Genomic DNA, 16,930 nt, shown 5'->3' with positions numbered 1-16,930 from the left:
GAAGCGGAAGTACGGCCCCGCGGCCCGCCATGTTGATAAGGGAGGCGGTGGCGAAGGCGGGGCCTGCGGGGCGATGCTAGGGGCGGGCGCTGAGGCGGGAGTTCCGACCCTACTCCAACTAGAGATCCCGGGTCCTCGGGACGGCCCGGGACTCCCCTCCCTGCCTCCCTCCCTCTCCGCCCCTCCACCTCTGAAGGTGCCAGGAAACCGTAAGCCTTTCCTCCCCTCAGGAGCGGCTCAGTGGGGCGGGGCTTCCCAGAGAGGGGAGGAGGGGCCGGGCACCTGACCACCTGCTCCAGCGCGCATCCCCTCTCCCCATAGGATTTCATTTATGCATGCATGCATGCGTGCATTCACTCAGTCTTCCTTCTTTCACTCACTCACTCATTAATTCTGCTTTCAGGCATTCATTCCTTCATCCAGGCACTCATTCATTCATTCACACATTCATTCATCCGTCTATGTCTTGTCACTGAACGCAGGCATTTCTGGGAGGTGAGTGAGGCAGGTGACCTTGCCCAGCCCTCCCTCACTTCGATTCACTTTTGTGCTCTGGCATCACCTCGTTGTCTCTGCCCTCTTGGAGAACAAAGGACAAAACAACAATATCGTTGCCCCCTGTATTCATCCATGTACTCATTGATTCACTCATTTACTCTTTTTTCAGGCTCTCATTCATTAATTCCTTCATTCATCCATCTGCCTTGCCATGGGACCCAGGTGGCTTCAGGGGAGAGAGTGAGGCACGTGACCTTACTCAGCCTTCGCTCACTTCGATTCACTTTTGTGTCCCGGCCCTCTTTGTGAACAAAGGAGAAACAATCTCTATGAATGGTGGGAGCTGGACTCGGCTGGAACTCACCAGTTGGACCACATGGCTTCTCTTGCTGTTCCCTCTCCTCGGTCCATGTTGGGTTTCACACCCTCACCTCTGGATGCTCTGCTCAAAGGAATGTCAGTTTTGGTTCGTGGAGCCTTACAAGATCCCTTGGGCTTTGTGGATTTCATTTCTTAAGGACCCTGCTTTAAGCTCAAAGCACTTGGGTCCTTCCAAATTGACCAACCATTGGTCCCAAGCCCAGCCCCACTTGGCCACTGTTTGGGCCCTAATGGACTCAGAGTAAATGTCAGTAGCAATTATTTCTATTTGGGCCTGAAATCTCTTCTCCTCCCAGGTTGATTTTTTTGTTTGTTTGTTTTTCCCTCTATTAAGTAAAAGAGGCTATTCTCTAGTTCTGGTTTACACAGTCTTAATCCCAAAATGGGTGGGGCTCAGTCAAATTGAGCCCTGAAGACCTTATCTTCAGAAAGCCAAGGTCTTCCCCCTGCATCCAGGGCCATCTCCAGTCCTCAAGCAGGATTGTAACTTTATACAGCCCTCTCTCTTGCATATCATGGCATCACTTCCCAGACCTGTGCTCTATGTCCTTCCCTGATTTGTCCTCTAACAAAGGACAAACATGGACATCCAGGCATTCATTCATTTATCTACTCATTTGCTTGCTCATTAATTCTTCATTCATGCATTCATTTATTCTTCATTCACTTTTTTATTCATTCTTCATCCATTTTCTTTATTGACCCATTCATCATACATCATTCACTTCCTCATTGTATACATTCATTTATACATGAACCCATTCAATCATCATCCAAACTCATTCGTTCTTCATTTATTCACCTGGCAATTCACTTGTTCATCCAGGCATTCTTTCATTTATACATTTATTCATTCACTCGTTCATATTGCATTCATTACCTCATTCATTCTTCATATTTTTTCCACATTACAGATTGCCCTGGTGGATATACATCAGCTAATCAACAAGAATTTATTAAGGAAATGGTGGGAAGAGTTCCAAGGCTTTTAATGCCTTGTGCCTAGGTTTCAGGGGATCTGTGAATTTAGGTGGAAAAAAAAATTCAAGCATTAAGCACTTACTTTGTACTAGGCAGGCAGGAGAGACTGTATAGGGTAAGTAGAGAGAGCTGAGGTTCTCAACCCAGCTGGTTAAATGTCAAAGGATCTGTGAATTTGGGCGAGGGAAAACATAATTTCAAATCCTGTCTCAGATATTTCATAGTTGTGTAAACCTGGGCAAATCTTCAATCTCAGTTTCTTCATCTGTAAAATGAGGGGGTTGAGCTTAATGGCCTTATTGATCCTCTATAATTAGAATTGCTCCTACCCAGACAACAGAATAATACCTTCCCCTTTTCCCTTCCCCCCTTTTTACTTAACCATTTAACTTTACTTCTCCCATCTCAACATCACCTCTCAATCATAATTGTGGGCTTGTCTAGCTCCTCCAACAATATAAATTAGTTGATGTTGGAAAATAATCAAAATGATTGATAATTCAAATCATGGTAAAACTGTGTGAATTGCGAAAATGTGTTTGTGATAAGCCAGTCAATAAGCATTAAGTGTCTTAATAAAAACGCTTTTGTTTATTATAAATAATTTATATTTCAAGATCATCCTGTGTTAGGCACTATGTTAAGCACTGGGGATACAAAGATGGGAAAAGGACAGTCTCACACCCTCTTCAGCTACAATCTAATAGAAAAGACAACAGGCAAACAAATATATACCCCAAAAAAGCTATGTACAGGATAAATAGAAATGTCAACAGAAAGAAAAGCATTAGAATTAAGAGAGATTGGGAAAGACATCCTGTAGAAGATGGGATTTTAGCTAGAACTTGAATGTAGAGAAATTAATTAGGAGGCAGAGATGAGGAAAATCATCCTAGGCATATAGAATTGACAGTGAAAACGCCCAGAAAATAAGAAAATGGATACATTTTGGTACAATGTTGCATGTGATTTGAAATGCCAGTATTGTACATCATTTTTGCAGCCAAATATTTAAGTGATTTATCACTCCTGAGTGTCCACAGTTGTTTTTGTATGGCGAGGCTCTCCTCTGGTGAGATCCCATCTTGATTTTGTTCAGTTCTAGTTGCCACATTTTAGGAATAGCTATGGAGCAGCCAGGGTGGTGAGGGCAAGGGATGATGAGGGCAAAGATGATGAAAATATTCAAGATAATGCCATATGGGAACTGTCTGATGGAGCTGGGTGTAAATTCTCTTCTCTAAATTATAATCGTTCTCTGAGAGCAGGTTTCTTGGGGAGCTTCTGGAGGCAGTCTTCCTTTCAGTTCAATGTAATCACCCTGAATGCAACCAGGAGTTTAAAGTCCAGATCCTTTATTTTCTCTTTTCAAGTCTTGAATCTTTTCCTGGGGCCTGGTTAGTTTTCTAAGAGGCCTCTCTCCTTGGTTCCGAGAGCTCTCTCCAAATGTCTCCAGCCAGCACAAAGGTGGAAGTTGGAATGAAACTGACTCCGCCTCCAAGAGTGGGCTTCTGGATCTCCCAGAAGTCCAAGAGTGGGCTTGTCCTTGAGAGCTTCTTGCTTATATTTTTGCCTGACTTGTGAATTTCCTCCTTATATATGCTCTCTAAAGGTGTGAACTCTAATAAGTACTAAGCACATAATCACTTAGCACCTTGTTTCAAGTTCTGGCCCATAACATCTCCCGTTTTCTTTTGATTTACAACGTAAGGTGGTCATGACCTCCCTGACTTCTCAAGGAGGTGAGAACCCCAATAAAGAAGGATGACACCTTCCCTGACTGCTCAAAAGAGAAATGAAAACACCATAAAAAGGAGGTGATCATGCCCTCCCTGACTTCTCAGGAAGGGAGATGAAAAAAGAAATGGGAAATCAAATCAGATCAGTGGGTCTGAAGGGACTCACTCTTAAAACAGGTATACATAAATCCATCAATATGGGAGGTATTACACATAATTACGTAAGCACATAGCAATATCACACAGGCTAAAAATGATATAACAAATAACATGAATCAACATGAGGAATTACACATGTCCATAAGTCCTAGACATAGTCCAAAAGGAATCCATTGTCCACTAGTTCAGGAATCCAATAATTCCTACAAGTTTTCAAATCCTGCCACAGTCTCATCTTGTGTTGGGGAATACAATGATTCCTACAAGTTTTCAAGTCCTGCAACAATCTCATCTTCTGTTAGGGAATCTTATGATTCCTGATGGTTTTCAAGTCCTGCAACAGTCTTGATCAATAATTTTTCATTTCAAAGAATCCAATGATTCTTGAGGGTTTTGAAGTCCTACAATAGTCTTATCATGTCTCAGAGAATCCAATCATTCCTGAGGGTTCTGAAGTCCAACAACAATCTTATCATGTGTCAGAGAATCTAATGATTCCTGAGGGTTTTGAAATCCAACAATCTTTTCATGTCTCAGGGATTCCAATGATTCCTGAGGATTTTGAAGTCCAATAATTCTTACTGTTCATGAGTCAAATGCCATAACTGCCATGCTCCTTCCGTGGTGGACACAGTCAGCAATGGAACCACCCAATGTTTCTTGGGTCTTCTCCTTTGTTTCAAAGGTCTGCTCTGTCTGTCTCTGATGGACAAGGCACATATGGCTCATTGGTGCCCATCTGACTCCTTTTCAATCTGTAGAGATACAAGCAAACCCTCTCCCCCAAGCAGTTAATCTATCTGGTCCCTTCCATTCACTACATTCTAGGTCTCTCCACATCACCTGGTGATTATCTAAAGATAGTAGAGCTGCTGGCACTGGACACTGCCCTTCTCCTGTCTGCCAGAGCCAGTGCATCTTTGTCAAGAATCAAGAAGTTAATAAAGAGCGAGATTTATAAGTTCTCTAGGGTTACCTGTGCCCCCCCCCTTTCATTTGTTTTTGGAGAAGCGTCTTAATGTCTTTCTCTCCTCTCTACTATTGCCTGTCCTTGAGGATTAAAAGGTATGCTAGTGGTATGTAAAATATTATACTGTGCATTAAAAGTGTGCAAAATACTTAGAAGTATATGCAGGTCCACTGTCTGTTTTTATTGCTTGTGGCACACCCATAATTGCAAATGCTTGTGTAAGGAATTCAGTGACCACTTTTCTCTTTTGCTGCTGGTATTGCAAAAATGAATCCTGAAAAAGTGTCTACCACAACATGGATAAAAGACAAGACGACCAAAAGATTTAGATCGGATGAGATTTAGGATACAAAAAAGTGGTTTTCAGGACTGTCAAATGGCAGAATGATTAGATTTCTGCTTGGTTCAAAATAACCCAAGTAGCAACAGGTTAATGGCAGCTTAAGGATTGAAATTAAGGAAAAGCTTTTAAATATTTTTAAATTTAATTTTTAAAAATCTAATATTAATTTTTAAAATTTTCCCCAATTACATATCTAAAAATATTTGTTTTCCCAAATTTTGAGTTCCATATTCTGTCAGCCAGTTTGACATGGGTTATACATGTGTAGTTATGTAAAACACGTTTTCTTCTAAGTCACACTGTGAAAGAAAACAAACAAAAAAATAAAGAAAAAGTATTTTCAGTCGCTATTCCAGCTCCATAATTTTCTCTGAAAATGGACAGCACCTTTAATTATAAATCCTGCAGAAGTGTCTTGGGTCATTGTATTGCTGGGAATAGCTAAGTTAATCACAGAAGATCATTTATACAATCATGCTGTTACTATGTACAAATTTACTGGTTCTGCTCATTTCACTTTGTATCCATTAATGGAAATGTAGGAAAAGCTTCTTTTGACTATTGCAAAGTAGATCATACCTCCCTGGAATTCCTCAGAGAGTGAATAACCAGACTCTTGTTTCATATGTTGTAGAGGGGATTCTTGGAGAACTGTGTGTTGAACTAGATGAGACCTGTTATCCCTTTGAGCTTTGTGATTCTGTGACCCAGGTTCAAATACTGTCTGAGATTTATTACTTGTGTGACTCTGGCTTATTGTCATCTCTGAAATAGAAGTCTGGACCTAATGACCTCCAAGGCTCCTTCTAATCCCAAATATTTGATATAAAGCTAGGGATTAGATAATAGGAAAAATAGAATTTCAGAATTACATCCTTCTCTACCAGGGCCAGCTTTACCTTAAAGTCCAAAGGATTAATAGCTTGAGTCAAAAAACCCCTTTGAAAGAGAGCCCTTTATTGGAGCAATGAACAACAGCTTTCCTGATGGAAGATTCTATAGTGGTGGGAGTGCCAGGGGAACTTTGATGGTGACATAAGCCTGAAAGAGAAAAGTATTTCCTCAAGTCGAGGAAAAGTAGAGACCAACAAATTTGTCTAAAATGTTTTTCTCTTTTTGAATCAGACTTGTGATTTCATTAGTAAAGATCTATGAACATTAAACAGAGACATATCACTTCTACATAATTAGTTTCTTTGTAATCTATGTATTTATGATACAAACAAAAAATCTTGGTTAACGTGAACTCTCAGTATAAAAATTTCCTTTACCTTAACGTGAACTCTCAGTATAAAAATTTCCTTTACCTTATCTCCTCTACACCTCAGAATCTTAGAATTTCTAGGGGGCCAGTTAGTCACGATTTGCCCAAATGTTCTAGACTTACTTGAAAGCTAGCTCTCCATCTACTCCACTTTGCTTATCCAGCTTAGCAGTCTGCTTATCCTGGTTTCATCAAGGAACATTTTGTGGAATACCACGGAAAGGTGACTTATTTCTGTTTAATGACCCTGTATGGACTGATCTACGAATTTATACCTGCTCTTTAAAAATTTTTGAGTATTTTTGCCTTGCTTGGGAAAATGACTTCCATATTTACTAAATACTGTTTTAGTTTCTTTAAACTACCTCCTTGAAACTATGATGGGTACATTTTTGCATTGGGGGCTTCTTGAATACTTAACTATATGCAAAACAATGTGTTTCCATTGATGTGAAGTTCTAGTCAGGCCTGTCTAGTGGGACTCTGGCCCACGATGTCCCTTAAGTTCAAGGCTAAATACCTGCTTCACTTTCTCCTGAAGTTGTAAGGGTTATTATTGAAGCATACATTCTTGGTATATGACCAGTACATCATCTTTGTTGATCATCTGTCTCTTTGTGGTCTCTAATTTAATAGGACTCCTTTCACCTTTTAATCCAAACAATATTATTCTTTTTTTGGATCACACCTTTTTAGTTAGCTGTTTTTTAATCCAAACAATATTACTTTTTTTTTGGATCACACCTTTTTAGTTAGCTGTTCTACTCTATGCTTTGACTAGCATTGTACCTCAAAGGTGCTGCAATCAGAACTGTATGTCATATTCCAAGATCTGATTAAAGTTTGTTCCCAATGTCCTTTTTGAAAGTTCTGTGTTAAACTCTTCAAAATTACTGCCTAGAATTAAAAGCAACCTAAGCAAATAGGAATTCAAAATTCAGTGTAGAAATATACTAAAGATGGGCCAGCATCCGGTTATATAATGCTCACTGCTGATGTTCAAATGCACATCCATCACTTTAGGGAGTAACAATTTCTTCGTAATGTTTCCTGAATCTTCCCTGTCATTAAAAAACATATATATCTTATGGCAAAAATATAACATTCATAGGAAAATAAAGGTAATTGGAGTCAGGATGATTCATTAGCTAGGGAGATAAAGGAAGACTGGGTTGATCCCTAAATTGAACCTTGAAAAAAGACTAGGATTTTCAGCAATGGGAATAAGAATATAATACATTTCACTTGAAGCTCCTTCCCCATCTTGGCCAGGTTTGGGAATAATGTGGATGCAATTTGGATTTTTCCAAATCTTCCCTAAAGGAAGGTTTCCTTTCAGCTGTTTTATAGGTACACTTCTTATATACACTTTTATCTGTACCTTCTCCCACACTAGAATGGAAGCGCCAAGAAGGCAAGGGCTACCTTTTCTTCTTTGTATATCCTGTACTTAAAACAATGGGTGCATTTTATGCCAAGTTCCTCCTTGGTCCTGCCACCATATATATCTAAAAATTCTCCTTCATCTCTCCCCATACATCACTAAACCAATGACCAAAGATGTCTGTAACCTTTTATTTGTTTTTATGCTTACCAATACAATGGCATAGTATTACTCCAGATAGACTTAGTTTTGAGAAGTAACTGTTGTTCTAACTGTGTTGGCCGGCATATCGGATTCCCCTTTTGATGGCTTGACTCTTCGCCTACCATTGCCGAGTTTCTCAGGCCATCTGCCTACTGATGTCCAGCAAAAATGGTTTTTGTCTTGAACACAAGGATTCTTTCTCACAAAGCATCTTCTGATAACATGTGTCAACTTTGCCAATTGTTAAGACACTCTTACCATTGCCAGAAGTTAGCTTTAGCAAGAAAGCTTGTTTCTTCCTATCTAGAGCAAAGGAAAAAAGGCTAGATGTTTTTGTCTTTGCATCCCATGCATAGAGAAATCTCTGACATAGGAGACATCTCGCTTCCTATGGAGAAGTTCCTAATTTGCTTAAAGGTATACACAAAATGGGTTGTCCTCCCATTCCCTGAACCTTTTTCTGAAATCCTTTTGTTACTTCAGGCCTACTGAATACCATAGCTTAACATGCTTTTCAAAATTACTGTTCCCTTTGAAAACCCATGGATTCCCACTTCCATGACTTGCCATTCTTGGTCTTTGACCTGAAGTGCCCTTCCTTATTGCAACTCAAATACTACCTCAGATGTTAACTTTGTGAATGAAGTGCTTCAAGATCTTACTTTAATTCTCCACTCATTTCTCATGACTGCATTACTTGGACTATCTACATCATGGCCATGGGGAAGCCTCATCATCCTGGAAGGTATCAGCCTTGATAGTCACACCTTATCAGTACCTTCTTCCCTGAAATGCCTCTGATTAGAGGATGGAATACCTCCTAAAACCTACATGTAAGGATCAATTCATTTCCCACTTGGCTGTACTTCTTTCGACTACTCCATCATCAAACTTGCCCCTCTCTTCACCCCCAGCTTCATTTGGTATTAGTTTCTCCTTTGAGGGAGGGATTTTGTATTTGTAAGCCCCCAGAACTTAGCATAGTGCTTGGCACAACATAGGTGTTTAATAAATATTTATTAAGGGATTCCAGGCAGCAGTGAACTCTTTTCCTTTTACTCTTGTATTTTGTCTTGAGGGTATTTCTGTATGGCTTGCCTCCCTTCTTAGATTACAGATATAAATTTGCAGATTTTAAGCTGAGTAAAATCTTGGAGTGATCCTCTTTTTCACTCCCCAAATCTTACAAATCGTAAAGTTAAGACCTAGAAAGCTTGTGTCAGATTAAGGAGCAGCTCCATGTGTTCAAATGGATTTCAAATTCAATACTCTTCACTATATTCTAAAAAGAACTAAGATCCCACCCCAAGGGGCAAAATAACTTGCCCAAAGCCACATAGGTAAAACAAAGGGGGGGGGGGGAAAGGGGGAGAAGAAACAGCCCATAGAAACTTAAGTGTTCGTTTTTATAGTACTTGACCCTATTTGTGTGTGCAGGTAATCCTAGGTTCTCCTTCGAAGAAGATCCTATCAGACAAATTCTGACAGGTCATAATCCAAAAGGCTACAAACTACAAACAAGACCAAGGAGAATTCTGGGAAGGCAGTCCCCACTCAACAGCTAAGCCTCTTGGGCTGAGGATGCTGGCTTCCTGGTTTGTGAGTGATACTTCTGGTCTATAAGTGACTGGAGGATTCAGACATAGGCCTCTTCTACCTTCCTAAATTATTTTTTCATTGATCATTTTAGGAAAAATAATTATTACTGATTAAGACAATGCAATTATATTTAGTTTACCCAAATCAGATTTCCACACTGCACTGAGAAGAGGGATGGAATCTGAAACTGACATAAATTACAAAAGAGACACAAACAAAATTACAAAACGAATTTATTCCAAAAGCATAAGGAACATTTACATTTGAACAAGGTGATAAACAGGTGTCTTTATAAAGGGGAAAATAATCACGCATGTGATGTTTTCATTCTCAACTTTGGAGCAAAAATAACCCTCCTATAGTATACACTATTGCCTCTGGAAGGACTAAAGGGTAGGGAAACAGCAGTGGAGTAAAAGAATAGAGAGGAAGATAGTAGTTAAATCAACATCAAACTTCAGTGAGCAAAATTACTTATGCTCACGTCTAAGGATCTAAACATGTACTCCAAATCAAAAGAGGAAAATAAGAATTAAAAATGTCCAAATTTACAAAGATGTAGTCCCAATACAGTTTCTACATTCAAAATGGCCTTTAGGCCACCTGCTGGTCTGAAGTCTAAAAGCCAGACTAGCTGGTTACATCTTTCTCAATGGTAAATATTTATTCCTATGTTTGTCCAGATTCCAAGTGAGTTTAGGTTCAATTCAGAAGCTTATGGAATGTTTGAATATTATTGCCACCACTTCAAACTGGTCAATTACCTCTGCTCACTTGTTATCATTATTCTAGCCTTTAAAAAATACCCCCCCATAAGAATGTGCAGTAGAACCAACAAGGGGGCTTCCTTTTTTTTCCCAATGCAGTGATAACTACTAAAGCACAACAATGAACATTAATGAAGACACCTGCATTGGAATCACAAACTATTCCCCACAAAGACATGAAAATACCTGGAAAATATCATCCAAGCATTTGATTTTGGGGTGAAAACTAGGGGAAGGAAAGACTAACTGTTGAACAAACAAAAAAAAAATTAAAAAAAATATATATATAATATATGAAAAAACCTATGCTCTTAAAAATACCTATTACAATTACAATTGAAAACTCCTCATACTCGTGTCTGGTGATGTCATCTAAGATTTGCTTCATTCACTTATAAGTTATTCTATGTTTAATTTGAATTTTGATTAACCTGAGAAGTTAAAAATTCCAAAAGTGATAAAACAAAACTAAGAGAACATCTTTTCCTTATTATCCACTCTTGAAATATTTTTTCCAGGGAAGCTCTGGTCAACAGAATCCTAGGTTATACCACCCACACTGTAAAGGATGCTACTCAAGTCAGATTTAGTATTTGGTTATATTTTTCCAAAACAGCTCTCCAAAATATGGTTTGTTTTTGTATATATAGTTTTTATTTTTAAATAACAATAATGTTAAGTGCAAGCTGACTCACAACCCCTCACTGTTGGGGAGAAAACTTGACCAACTTACTCCAAAAGAGGACAATCACTGCAGCACAGACTACCCAATCCTGGAGTGTTTCTATTCTTTATTGATTTGTTTTGTATAGTAAAGTTTCACAGCATATATATATGTGTACACACATATTTTTATACTGAACATTAAAATCCCATATTCCAAATAAGTTTGCATCACAACACATGGAGAAGAGTTATGTAAGCAGTGTAAAAGCAACTTACTTTGCCCCATTAATGTCACTCCCAGATATTAACTAAATGTCTGCATTTAAGAAAAAGCTGGTAAAATATTTTCCATTTATTACAAGGAAAGTGGTAGAGCTGCATCAGTGCATGGCAGCTCAATTAAAAAGAAATAAAAGCAAAAAGAATGTGAACATTGACAATTACACTCTTCTCCATATATTGGGTAGGAGGAGGATGGAGGGGAGAGGAAAACCAGTAACATCATAACTGACGTGAGCTTTCATGAATATTTCTTTCTATTCGTTATCAGACTCTTACATTATATTACATGGTTTTAGCACAAACAGCTCTCTGGTTAATATATAAACTGTCAAGATTTTTTTTTTTAAGAGAAACCATAGACAATGTGGTTTCCAAGTTTGAATAAACCCTGAAGACACTGCAAAAAATGCGAATTTGCTGACAAAAGCATCCAAAAATACAGCTGTTAATTTCTCCTTGGACACGTCTGTATTCCGTTAGAAAAGTAGATCAGACATACAAAGGTACAAAGAACACATTGAAGTCTTTACCTGAAGGCAGCAGTCTTTAAAGGGCTATTCCCAGCAACCCAATGAATGGTAGTTTAAGAGTGTTTTTAAGCTTGTGACAGCGCTGAAGAATGTGATGTATTCAGTAGAGTCTTCCCCGACTACGATTTCCTCGTCCTCCCCAACCTCGGCCACCTCTACTTCCCCTGAAGCCCCCTCTCTGCTCTACGAAAAATCGAACAGTGAATTAGCTCTCGTTCAGGAATTTATAGTACAGCAAAACAGGGAAGAAACATTGGGTTCTGAGTGCAGAACTGGATGGTAGATCCTATTGGAATAGTGTATTCCTTGTGTAGAATAGCTGTAGCATGCACTCTGATGCACAAGACTGACCTTATTTTTATTCCTATATAATAATAAAGTTGTAATACACACGATGCCACCTGATTTATGCACAATTGATTGGCCTAACACAATAGGTAATTAGAAATTGAAATACTCTTGGTACTATAAAATTACTTGTATAATGAATGGGCATCAAAAAACCATTATCCTTTCAGAAAAGATAGAGTGGCACATCTTTTAACAGTTTCATGACAGCAAATTAGTAAGAATAGGATTCAATATACACAAAGATCCCCAAGGTAAGAGCAAGAAAATCAGTTGGGAAAAATAAGGGTATACTAAGATGTTATCTATTCACATATATTTTATTAAGAATTGCTTTGAGTGGGAACAAGTGACCTAAAGATATTAGGAAAATGTTCAAACCTCAATGAAAAACTAATTTACAACCTGATACTACTGCAATCTCTTAAATGGAAAATGCTTTAAAGAAAGCCTCACATTCTTGCATTTCAGAGAGGTAGTGGTGTACTGAATAATGGGCTTTGAGTCAGAAAGAACTGGGTTCAAATTCTTTTTCTTATACCTTACTGGTTGAGAGACTAAGGGAAATTTAAGTTTCCAATATTCCTGGTAAATCTCAAATTACAAAAAAATTGCTGATCCAGATCTGTGTTTAAGAATTCTGATAGGGAGGAAGGGAGGGGTGATTCCCTATCTGGATGAAATAATTATTATCCCCTCCTCCTTTCCAATCATGAAATTCAAAAACTGCAAAGGTAACCCACAATAAAACAAAGCTAACTTTGGGTCAGAGAGGAACAAAAATCAAATAACTTAGCTACCTGACTCTTCTAGAAATACCTTAAGGGGAAAATGAAAAGAATCCTGCTCCAAAAAAAAAAAAAATACCAGCTACCCTAGGTCAAATCAGTTCATATAAATTCCACTTAAAAATGCTCACTCCCCAAGAATCCTAGGGAATGGTTGTTAATAATAAACACTCTACTCCCCAGGTGAAAAGGAATATACTACCTTGTATATTGCCAATTCCCCTATACAGTATATTAATGTAGATTCTCTCAATGCCTGAATGACTCCTTGATTTTAAAGTTAGTGCCTCTGGTAACTGCACTTTTATGTGGCAAGTGTCACCAAAAAATCCATAAACCTGGCATAATGAAGTGGTAACTTCCTGAACTATATTTTAGAATATCAAATACTATCCCAACAGGTAGGAAGTTGCCTGTTACAACCGAGGAGTCACTCAGGCACTGAGGGAATCTGGGTCACGATATCTAAATATAACACTTGATTTTAAGAGCTATGTTCTCAGCCTAATTCCACGTGTTACTTGTACCCAAACGCCAACGCTCACCATAATTAAAGTTGCCCAGATTGCTGCTGTATTTTCCACTAGGAGGATTATAAATTTGTCTAGCATCCCGTTTTGGTCCTGCTGCAGCTTTTTTGGGTGGTGAACCTGAAGTTGTATCTTCATTTGTCCTCTTTTGACTAGAAGAAAAGTATTTAAAACAAAAAAGAATAAAAAGGTATGAAAGTTATATTCTTTTGCCTATAATCCTGTGATACCTCTGTGTAGAGTCAAGAAGTCAGCATCAAAAATGACAGACCTATGACAAGACAGGTCCTACTGCTTCCTTTGGAATCTTTTAGCCAATGCATGTTAAGGTACACACAGCACAATGATACTACTTCTTAATTAGGGAATATAATTATCAGCTGCCTCATGGGATTGTTTTGCAAGAAAAATGTGATGAAACGCCTTGTGAAAGATATAGATATATTAGTAATATTAATGAATGGAGAAGAAATAAGAATAAGCCTGTATAGAGTTCCTAGACTCTGTGCCAGGCGCTCTGATCAGGGCTTTATAAATCTGATCTCATTTGATCCTCACAACCACCTTTGGAGATGTCTATTATTATCCTCATTTTAAGATGAGGAAACTGAGGCAAATGGAGTTACGTTATTTGCTAAGGGTCACACAGTTAGTGGCTGGATTTTAATTCAGGTCTTACTGATTCCAGGTCTAATACTCTATTCATCATGCCATTTAGCTGCCTCCAATATAACTGTGCAATATTCCTTCAAGGACATGTACTGATCTGGAAAATGAGTTAAATTATTTCATAATGTAACAGACCAGCCAGGAAAACCTCCTTAAGTCAAAGAAATGTAATTCTGAATAATAAATATTAAGAATTAATTCTACAGAAATTTGGATTATGAATACAATTTAATTAGATATTTTAAACTTATTTTTAAGAATATTTAAGCATCCTAATCACAAGTTCAGAAAGAGTTTTAACAACGTCATCCCAAAGAATTTCCTTACCCCATCTCAGCTTTCTGAACAGGTTTCCAAGACAATGTCACTGTGCTCTTGTAAGAAGGAGGAATGTGAAAGAGATCCTGAAAAGATAAAATGGATGGACAATCTCTTTAGGGAAAGTCAACTTCCAAAATCAAAACCTTCCAAGGAACACAAAGAATTCAGAAATCACCATTTCCCCATGTTTCTTTCTTAAATAGTAACAACAGCATTAACTGACAATTTTACACAGAGTTTAAGTTTATAAGAGGCTTCCTAGAGAGTTAAGGAGAATGACTATTCATTATCTCTTTAAAAAGGGAGAATTCTACATGAGGATATTAAACCATGAAAATCTGTTGAGCTGAGCAAACTGAAATATGGACTCAAAACCAAAGCATTCAAGAGAAAAGTCATATTAAGCCAGCAAGCTAGAAGGGTCCTCACAAGCCTCTCATATTACAGAGATGGAAATGGGTTCAGAGGGAAAAAATGTTTGAGGGAAGATTTGAACCTACATCTTCATGCATCCAAGCCAGACCACCTGGCCTTTCAGAAACTAGACAGTTTTCTCTAAGTTGTGTCTCACAATCACATGGGACTCATGGCTAAAAGCATAAGGAATGGTTTCTAGCTTGTCCCTTAGGCTTCAGAGCCACAAGCAGCCCCAGACCTTCACACACATATGCTACTCTCGTAAACTTGACAGCTCTTGACAAGCACAAGCAGAGATGAGACCAAGAACACATTGGGGCCCAAGGAGAATCCTGCCTGGCTCTTCCGAGGATGATACTTCGAGGTACCAAAGCTAATTATTGACAAAGATTTACTGAAGCCTTTTTCTTCCCTGTCTCTTACTTTCTGAATATTCCCATCTCCAACAGATTGTAAGGCCCTTGGGCAGAGACTGCCTTTGCCTGTTACATCCTTACCACTTAACAAGAGTGCCTGACACATAGTAGGTACTGCAGATATTTACTAATTGATTCTCCCCCCTTATTCAGGGCCCTTCATTGTAACAAAGGGTGAAAAAAAACCAACACACCAAAATAGAGCATTAGAAAAACCCACCAACACAGTGATTCTGTCTTCCAGCACATGCAACGAGACGATTTCATCTCTTCAGGAAGCACGTGCCTGGGGTACATCAAAGGGTCCCTCCCTATATGTCCAAGGTGGATGATGGTACATGAGATCATACTGCCTGGTCAACGTTGTTTTTAATATGTCATTTAACAAAATTTACTGCTAAAAGGCACAGGAGGTCCCCTGATAGGTACCAATTTTATATTGTAATTTTTGCTGAATTAAAGATTAGATGCTAAAACTTTTTTTGGGTGTGCGTGTAAATCTAAAAACAAGACGAGTCATTTTATTGCTAGTGGAAACATATTACACCAGTCATATGATAAAATATAACTGGCATACACTAACTCGTAATTCAGTTAAAAAGAAATTATTAGGCTCTTTTCTCATTTTCTTGTATTGTGGTATGGGTTCATACAGGGTTTTCTTCTACTGAACTAGAAATATGAGCATTGAGGGCTGCCTAGAGAGGAGAGCCCTTCCCTGTAAAAGACAAAGTCCTGCTTGATGGACAACTGAAGTCTTTTACCCATTCTGAAAAAAACAATTAGGAAAGAAAAGTTCATTGTGGTTCAGAATAACAAAGCTGGTCAATAGCTAATAATCAAGGCCTATCCCAACATAAGGGAATGAAGGAAAAGTGGTGAATACAAGACAAACATCCTGTACTCTCTGGTTAGCAAGATTGGCAATAAATATGGTGACAGGCTTCAGAAATGGAAAATTCAGATTTGAGGCCTCCTATTTCCTATTTGACCAAGGTCAAGCCTTTGAACCTGAACTGAATCTCTTCTGTCGTATCTGTAAAATGGGAACAATTATACCCTAAGTAACTGATTTAAAAAATTTGACTACTGAGACTTTGTCCCAGACAGGCAGATTATTCCCTATAAATGACACAAGCCTTTGGTCTCACATAGAATGAGGCTCCATAAAATAAGAATATTATTTTTACATTCACTTAGGTGATGGTTTCTGTGAAGAAAGTGCTTTGTATATTGTAGATATGACATACATAATGTTTTTATGGAACTGTTTTTTCCCCCCCTGTTATTCAAAATGGCATCTAACTTTGGCAGGTATCAACAAAAATTTGGACAACAGACACTCTTTACCTTAACATTCAACAGAAAGAAAAGGGGGAAGAATTACCTTGATTAAAACATTGATGTTGTTCGTTATTTTCAAAGCAACAACTTTAATTTTGTTCTGTAAAAGGAAAACAATGTAAAGAACAATTCTAAAAGATGCCTTCATATATTTAGTTAATAAACAAAATACTAATAATCATATCCATATTTCATAATGATCATTATAATGAGGGTTCTCTAGTTTAAATCTGTGGAGGATTACTTATATTCCTTGGCACTCACTGTAGTCAGTTCTGCCCCACTGAACTTTCATGCAGCATCAGAGATTGGGATTCTTTTTGTTAACTT

The 16,930-nt window shown here is 38.2% G+C and overlaps 1 protein-coding gene across 3 annotated transcripts in view; it reads right to left on the bottom strand.

Annotated features, from left to right (window-relative positions):
* Positions 1-11,060: 11,060 nt before the first annotated feature.
* Positions 11,061-16,930, bottom strand: part of API5 (apoptosis inhibitor 5) — a 29,465-nt gene continuing 23,595 nt past the window's right edge. The window contains exons 11-14 of one of the 3 annotated variants that reach the window (XM_074276627.1): positions 16,644-16,700; positions 14,430-14,506; positions 13,449-13,585; positions 11,061-11,945 (exon numbers count right to left, since the gene is read on the bottom strand). In XM_074276627.1, coding sequence (XP_074132728.1) covers positions 11,923-11,945; positions 13,449-13,585; positions 14,430-14,506; positions 16,644-16,700 — 294 coding nt within the window. In that variant the 3' untranslated portion in view covers positions 11,061-11,922. Of the gene's footprint in view, positions 11,951-13,448; positions 13,586-14,429; positions 14,551-16,643; positions 16,701-16,930 lie in introns of all 3 variants that reach the window. The other 2 variants (XM_074276626.1, XR_012483707.1) reach the window with 2 other exon arrangements.

Source organism: Sminthopsis crassicaudata, chromosome 6 (assembly GCF_048593235.1).
Source record: "Sminthopsis crassicaudata isolate SCR6 chromosome 6, ASM4859323v1, whole genome shotgun sequence".
Lineage (NCBI taxonomy): Eukaryota > Metazoa > Chordata > Mammalia > Dasyuromorphia > Dasyuridae > Sminthopsis > Sminthopsis crassicaudata.
This window is presented reverse-complemented; position numbering and strand designations above follow the sequence as displayed.